General features: G+C 40.7%; 1 protein-coding gene across 2 annotated transcripts; it reads left to right on the plus strand.

The window, feature by feature from the left end:
- The first annotated feature begins 261 nt into the window (after positions 1 to 261).
- On the plus strand, positions 262 to 6,119 carry LOC111592812 (GATA zinc finger domain-containing protein 7). Of its 2 annotated transcripts, none has more exons than XM_030224735.1 (4): positions 262 to 1,090; positions 1,485 to 2,738; positions 4,364 to 4,435; positions 4,930 to 6,119. In XM_030224735.1, the coding sequence occupies exons 2-4, from the start codon at positions 1,932 to 1,934 to the stop codon at positions 5,749 to 5,751; spliced, it is 1,701 nt and encodes a 566-aa protein (XP_030080595.1). In that variant the 5' UTR covers positions 262 to 1,090; positions 1,485 to 1,931; the 3' UTR covers positions 5,752 to 6,119. The 2 variants fall into 2 exon arrangements, with proteins under 2 accessions (XP_030080595.1, XP_030080596.1); XM_030224736.1 differs by having other exon boundaries at positions 262 to 673; positions 1,791 to 2,738.
- Positions 6,120 to 8,208: the final 2,089 nt, after the last annotated feature.

Genomic DNA, 8,208 nt, shown 5'->3' on the forward strand with positions numbered 1-8,208 from the left:
CAGCAGCGATCGCCGCACGGGCGAATATGAACAGAAACGAGAAATGAAAATTACGATAAAGGCACCGAAATTCATATACACTATCTCACGCAGATAACAAGTTTGATTTGCAGATAGTCCTGAGATTGGAAAACAAATAGGCGTAAAAACAAAAGTTTTCGAAATTAAAACTGATTACAAATTTGGTTTGAACTTCAACGAGCTTTGACACAAGGTACGGCGAAGTTGGCAGGCGCATAAAAAGTATGCCAGACAGATTCGCCGCATTCTAAGCTTTGGGTAAAGCTTATGATATAGCGGTAATGATCTGTGCTAAAAGTGCTAAAACCACAGCAACAACGGGTATGGAAGGTGTTTGTAGCGGTGGGCGGGGGCGTGGGGCGAGCACAAAACCAAGTGACAAACTTACGGCCAACAGCAGCAGCAGCAGCAACAATAACAGCAGCAGCAACAGTAACAACAACAACAACAACAGCAACTGGCCCGTTTGGAGCAGCGCGCATGCCACACACAGTTTAAATATGTGAAATTAGTACAAATCGTGATTTCAACAGCGAACGACCGACGACGAACGACGAAGCGGCGAAAACAACAACGAACGTGTCGGGGGATCGTAACGTCAACGTCGAGTGGCAACACCAGCAGCAGCAGCACCAGCAACGTCACGTCGCACGTATGTATTGCGGCAACAACAACATGCAATAAAACAGCTGATAGCAGCAACAAATAGAAAACCCAAAACAGTCAGCAGCAGCAACAACAATAGCAATAACAATAACAACAAAGCGTCGCATTATCAAGCGAGCAACCAACAGGTCTCCGGGCAGAGCAGCCGCAACAACAACATCTACAGCAGCAGCAGCAGCAGCTACGTCGAGCCGTTGAGTGAGCGAAAAAAAGCCCCCGCGTGCCGCTGCAACCAGCACACATACACACACGTACATACTTGCGCACATGCTAGTCCGTACGTGTGCACACACCAATACAAACAGCAAACACAGAGTCGCGCACACCTTTGCGTTGATTTTGGACGAAACAGCGACGCACAGTGGTGCAGAAAGCTTGTGCGAGCAAAAGCTAATTCCACGTGGTAAACCATATACTTTGATTCATTTGATTCATTATACATTTGCTATTTAATATACAATTATCGAAATTGTAGTGCTTAATAACGTTATGATATAACTGTTGTTCTATCAATACAAGCTAAAACAGAAATTTTACATACAAATTGATTTTATATTTTTGCAAAGCACACTTTTTCTTTTCCTTTACCTTCATTTCAGTTTACATAAATAGGAAATTAGAAAATTTACTTGCAAAGAATTTATTAATATATATATTTCTATATATATGTATATAAATACATAATATATATATATATTGACATTATCTGGTTTATTGAAAAAGTTTTATTTTGTATTAATTAATCTGATTCAAATATTCTATTTAAGTTATTTGCATTTTGGTTAATTGCGATTTAGTTGTGTACCACTGTGCTTCGCACACTCGCGCGCTCTCTCGCACAAAGTGCAGCTGAGCTGCCGTTTGGCCGCCGCCGCCGCCACACTTGCCGCTGCCGTTACTGCTTCTGCTGCTGCTGCTGCTGCTGCTACGCTTCCTCTGCCACACAACCGCTAGCCGCGGCCGCCGCCGCCTCAGTCGAAAGTCAAAAGCAACGTGTTGTGGACGCTTATTTTTTACGTCGCGTTGCGTTTTGCGTTGCGTTGCGTTTACCTTCTTTGCTACCTTCCTCTCTCTCTCTCACTCACACTGTCTCTCTCCGGCAGCCGCTTGCGCGCGCGCGCATCCATCCAACCCAACCGAACCGAACCGAACCAGCACCATCCAACAAACCACCCACTGCACCACAACAGCAACAGCAAGCAGCATCACCACTGCCTCCTTTAACAGTTAACTTTCTCCGCACGATGTCCAGCAGTGGCGCCAGCGCAGCGCAGTACAAACTTGACGCCAACTCCAATGCTATCGCTTTGATTGCTGCTGACGCCGCAGCGCTGCCGCCGTCGCCGTCGCCGTCCGCGTCGGCGCAGGCATCGCCTGCGGACCGCATTGAATGGTCGCGCGCCACGATATTGGGCTTCATCGAGGATTATCGACGGCAGCGCGTGCTCTGGGATCCTAATACCAAAGGCTACCACATCAAACAGACAAAATACGAGGCACTCAAGCTGCTCAGCCAGAAATATGGAACAGAAATACGCTCAATTCGCTCAAAAATCAAATCGCTCCGCTCCTCATTCCATCGTGAGCATGGCAAGGTGATCAACGGCCGCAGCCGAGGCGTTCACTATCAGCCCATGTGGTTTGCATATGAGGCTATTCGATTCATATTGGATGGGGAACGGGACGCCGACACCTCTGGTATGGATGCCGTCGTTGACGGTGACGTAGAGCCGGCGGCGGCGGCAGCGCTGCTGGACTCGGAAGCAGCTGATAAACTGACGCTGATGCATAGCCTAGATTTGGAACAGCTGACAGCTGCTGCTGGCAAGCAACAGGTTGAGCAGCACGAAGACTTCGCTGCTCGCGTCGCTGCCGCAGTGGCTGCGGTGGCTGCGGCAGCAGCCGCGGCCAACGTCAGGGAACGGGAACACAATATGGATGACGATGCAGCGGCTTCGGATGGCAATTCCAATGGCTGTGCGGGCAATGGCAGCGGCAGCGACGCAACAGCATCATCAGCAGCGGCCGCTGCAGCCATCTCAGCTGCTGTGGTAAGCTCCTATTGCCTATTGCCTATTGCTTATTTTTTATTGATTTTACTTTGTTGTGCATATTATTTCTCATTTCTTATATTCTATACACTAAAAAGTTGTAGAAGTATATTCGTTATGTCATTCACCACATTTTTGTGTAACAAACACGCTTGCATTGCTGCACATATGCATATATATGTGTATATGCAAATATATGTGTACATAATTATAATAATAATTATTCATATTTCATATTTAAAATTTTGTTCTTGAAAATTTTGTAATATTTTGATGAGGTAGGGTATTAATCTACGTACATAACTAAGTGTATTATTCTTGTTTGTTGTTGACGTTCCGTTCCGGTGAAGCTTTTGCTTTTCATACGAGTGAGAATGAGCGTAAAAGTATATGATGGTGAGTGAGTGTGTGCGTTTGTGCTTTGCTTGTGTGTGTGAGTGGTTTGACTTGTTTTGAGGCAGCAGCAGAAGCAGCGCAGTACACGCGCCGTCGCTGCTGGCTCTGTGTCTAGTGGTTCGTCAGCAACAGCTACAACTGTGGTGCACAGTGGCTCGAGCTTTTTAGTAAGACATGAAATGTCTGTACTTGTGCTTACACCGTTTCTTTGCACTCCTTTAATTTATTAATTTGTCTTGCACTTGTGCCATAATTCGCAATGGCACACTTCAAAAATATTAATTAGGTGGCAACACTGCACCGACAATCAGCGCTGCTATTGTAAAAGTAATCGTTGTTGAATTAAATGAATTCGCAATGCTAACGATATTATTGATTAATCAATTTATCTCGTCAGACCCTATTGCAATAATTAAGCATTGTTTGTCACTGTGCTGGCACTGCTATTGCGTCGCTTGCGCTTGATAAGCGACGTGTGTTGTACAAGTGTGTGTGTGTCCTGACTGTTTGTGTGTGTCAACTGGCTTTGATTTTCACTGCTGCCGCCGCCGCCGCTGCTGCTACGTTAGCCATAGCCATAGCCATATGTGTGTTGCATCAGCCGTAGAAATCGGCCGCTACACGTTTTACGCCGACCCTGCCCCTCAACAGCTGAGCAACACCCCGCCCACCCACAACCGCTGCACTGGCAATGGACCCGCCTAAGTAGCGTCAAGCAACCAGCAGCAGCAGCAGTAGCATTAGCTTCAATATAGCAAGTTGCTGCGCTGCGTTTTGCGTTTGTTTTTGTTTTCTTTTTTCATTCGTTCGCTTCATCTGTCTATTCGTCTGCTTGTCTGGCCACTCGTTGGTCCACTTCAATGTTGAATTCGCCGCCTCGCAAACCCCGGCCCGACAAACGAAACTAATTTAATCGCCGCTGGCTCTCGCGCTGCCATCTGTATGCAAAGACTTTCTGTCTGTGTGTGTGAATGCTGCTCACATTTATTTATTTATTTTTTATTACTATTCTAATTTGTTTTTCTCTTTGCTTTATGTTTTTTGTTGCTCCGCCTTTGTGTATTATCATTTAGTTGTTGCTGTTGTTGCTGTTATTATTATTATTTGTCTGACATATTCCTTACACTGTCATAATTAATGTTGTAGTTAGTTCTCTTCATATGTGTTACTTTTGCCAATTCTTAACGATTTGCTAACGTTCTCCCTATCCCTCTTTCTCTCTTTCGCAGACACGTTCCTCTTCCGATTTGGACGGCGAGAGCTATTGCAATATCAGCGCCGAAGATGTGAAAACAGAAATTGTAAGTATGAGTGCTTGAGCTTTGATCTTTAATTGCATATCAATTGACTTAAAGAATGGTTTGCCAATACCCTGCATAGGCAGAGTTGCACTGGGCTATATTATTGCATAGAGAATGGCAAGAAATTATTAATTATTATCGCAATTCGAATATTCCCGATAAGGTGATTCGATGGGGTATGTTGTACGGAGTGGGGGCAGTGTTATTTTCGGCACAATTATCCTGTACAAGCAGTAGCATTAGGGTATATTGAATGTATAGTCTATTCTCTTTAAATGCATATTTTTCTATACCATTATAGACATATAGATTGCTAGATAGTATTTATACACCCTAGAGGGCAATCAATACACAGTAAAGAATATGTAAAAATATTTTGAACTTATCTTTCCCTCTAATCTCTTGGCTCTGCAACTGAAGAGCTTATCAATTATTGTTCAATTTCTTTTCTTCTCTTCACCTCCTTTTCTTCTTCTTCATTCCTTCGCTCACAGATCGAGCACGAACCGGAGCTGGGTATGCTCGAGAGGCAGACGAGCACGCCGCTCTCCCTCTCAGCGAGCTACTGCAAACCCACGGATCTGACATATAATCCGCGCAAGCGTAAAGCGCAAATGGATGAGCTCGATGGCTGTGATGTCAGCGCTGGCGTGGGCGTTGGCATTGTTGGGGGCGTGGTTGGGGCACTAACTCTGACGCCCATCAAGTCGACAGGGCAGACGACAGCGCTACAGCAACAGCATCAACATCAGCAGCAGCAGCAACAGCAACATCCACACAATCAGATCGCATTTCATACGCTGCAGCAACACTTTAGCCACAATCTCAGCCATAGCAGCCACAATGGCAATGGGCATACACAACCGCAGCAGCTACAACATCAGCAGCAACAACAACAACAACATTCCAATAACATGGCACAAAAACGTGATCGTGGTCGTGATCTCTCCTGCTCGCCAACTCTGGCTAACAACAACAACAACAACAACAACAACAACAGCAACAATAACAATAGCAACAACAACAACAGCTCCTTAGATCTGGCCACAACAGCCAGCAGCGGCGTATCCAGCCTGACTGCCACGCCCCTCAAAATGAACAACAACAGCAGCAGCATGGCCGGCAGCAGCCATGTGGATGAATATGGGGTGTTTGGTGAGTACGTGGCCATCACCATAAGAAAACTGAAGACGTCCAAGTCGAAGATAGTCGTGAAGCATTTGATCAACAATTTGCTGTATGAAGCGGAGCTGGGCAAATATGATCAGGGCATGCCGGCCTCCAAGGAGCCGCCACAGCTCTATAAAATGCAATAGACAGCCAGAAAGGAAGCGAGAGAGTGGGAGTGGGAGTGGGCGTGGGAGCAGTCAAAAGTCCGGCAACTTGTAGTTAAGGAAGAAAGAGAAAGGGAGAAAACGCACTAGTCAGCAAATAAGAGCAACAAGAGCCAACAAATTCTAAGCGTAGTTTAGGGGCGGGTTTTTATTTTTTGATAAATAAATAAGCCAGGCGCATTTCATTCAGGGACAAAGACCATTTAAGTACTTTTATATGAAACACATATATATGTTATATGTACATAAATACTATTAGACATGCATATCAGCGATTAGTCAATCAAACAGTCAGTTGCAAATACAAACAAACAAACATACAAACATACATACATATAAACACATATAGAGCCAACATACCATTAATTAAAATGAATTAAATAATACAACTTACCTTATTTTTCTGAATATATTCATATATATATCTCTTGTGTAAACTGTATATATATGTAAAGATATATAATTTTTTATTATTTTTATTTTTATTTTTATTTTTATTTTTATTTGTTTACTTTATTTACATTTGGCAATAACACTTTGAACTCAGGTGCCTTTATTTTGTAGTCAATTAAGAGTTGTTATCTTATGCATTAATGAATCGATATATCTATATATATACATATATATACATATGTTTGATTTGTATATACTTTAAGTGCCCATGTTGAATCAGCAACAAAAAACTGTAAACTTAATTAAAATGTTTTGTGAAACATATGCTATAAATATATACTATATATATAAACACTTACACATGTTTCCGAACTTAAAGTGCTCTGTACATAAAAAGAAAAAGAAAAACAAAAGTTGAAAATGAATATATATAAATATATATATATATATAGTTAAGTATCTATTACCTTTTTGTTACTGAAACCTATTTTGAATTGAGAAAAGTTAACTAATAAAAACTGTTGAATTATTTCATTTTGAAAATGATATCTGAGTGTTAACAGTTTCTTGGATTGGCGTGAAAAATATGGTAAGTATAATTACATGATATATATAGTATAATATGTATATCAAGAGTGACTTATAGTTCATATAGTTCATGCAACTTGGTGACCTCATGTAGGATAAGATTATTAAAATGAATATTGAAGACTTTTTCGAACTAGTTATTGGAACTTATCAATTAATGTTAGTCTAATACTCCATAGCCCACAGTAGTTATCAGAATCTTGAATTACAGCAAGCTTGAACTATTGTTCTTTTAACTATTTCTGAAACTTAAGTGTGAAATGAGTTTAAATTTGTTATTTTTCAATAACTCATAAATATTAGTAAGAATCGGAACTAGTTCCGTTTCATTTTTTGCGAACTTTTATTATTTATAGAATCAATTACTACTAAAAGTTGGCTGTTTAAAGTTTATAAATATTTAAAAAAATTTGAATTGGAACTAGTTCAAACTAGTTCTTTTCGATGACTTCGCGAACTAAAAAAATCATTTTTTTTTAATTTTAGTTATAAATTTTGTTTTTACTTTACAACTTATTATTTAAATATATAAAAATTCTCGGAACTAGTTTTCATGCAAGATAACTGGTTCTTTTTCATTTTTTTTCATTATATCGACAATCGCAGTAATTATGGAACTTATTTATTAAGCTCAGCCAATTTCGTATATCTGAAAAATTGACTATAAAGGAAGCTGAGCTAGTTCAAAATAATAAGAACTAGTTCTATTTCAGTTTATGGCGGGTTCTATTAATAGAACTTTAATAGAACATGATCAACTTTTAACTTTTTCAATAGAACAGGATCAACCCTTAAAAATTTACTGTTATAAATAAATCTTTGTTTAATAAGAGAACTAGTTCGAACTGGTTCCGCACTTCAGTATTTAATTGAAACTTAGCCAATGCTCTATATTTAACAATAATATTAAAACATTTGTGCAGTTCTTACTCGAACTAGTTTGAACTAGTTCATTCGTTAATTATTACACGAGCGTTACTTATCGAATGAAGTTCTATTTACTGCGCATTTGTAATACGATTATGTGTGGCAGTCATGAACGAGCTCCTCTACAAAAGCCTAATTTGTGTGCCGGACTGTGGGGCATGGGGCTTGGGGCGTGGGGCAGGCCACACAATAGAGTTCGTTTGTTTGGCTCGGGGCGTGAATGACATCGAATATTGTTGCTTGTTTTGATCATAAATCAGAAATGCTCTCAAGTGTAACGAAGAACCAGGCAGAATCGTCTGAAAAACATTCGAAATTATTAATTGCAAAAGCAAAGGTTGGAGAAAAATAAAAAATACAAAGAAAATTAAAAAAATCAATATATAGCTTGGAATAGGCATATATATGTTCAGTTTTATATGCTTGGCATACCCCAAATGCTGCTCACTTACAGGGTATCTTGCGCCACATATCAAAGTCTGTGATTAATTGTCGCGCTATTGATAAGAGCTAGAAATAATTGTTAGGCGA

The sequence above is a fragment of the Drosophila hydei genome, unplaced genomic scaffold (genome assembly GCF_003285905.1).
Source record: "Drosophila hydei strain 15085-1641.00,03,60 unplaced genomic scaffold, DhydRS2 tig00000001-arrow-pilon, whole genome shotgun sequence".
In the NCBI taxonomy this organism is placed as follows: Eukaryota; Metazoa; Arthropoda; class Insecta; order Diptera; family Drosophilidae; genus Drosophila; species Drosophila hydei.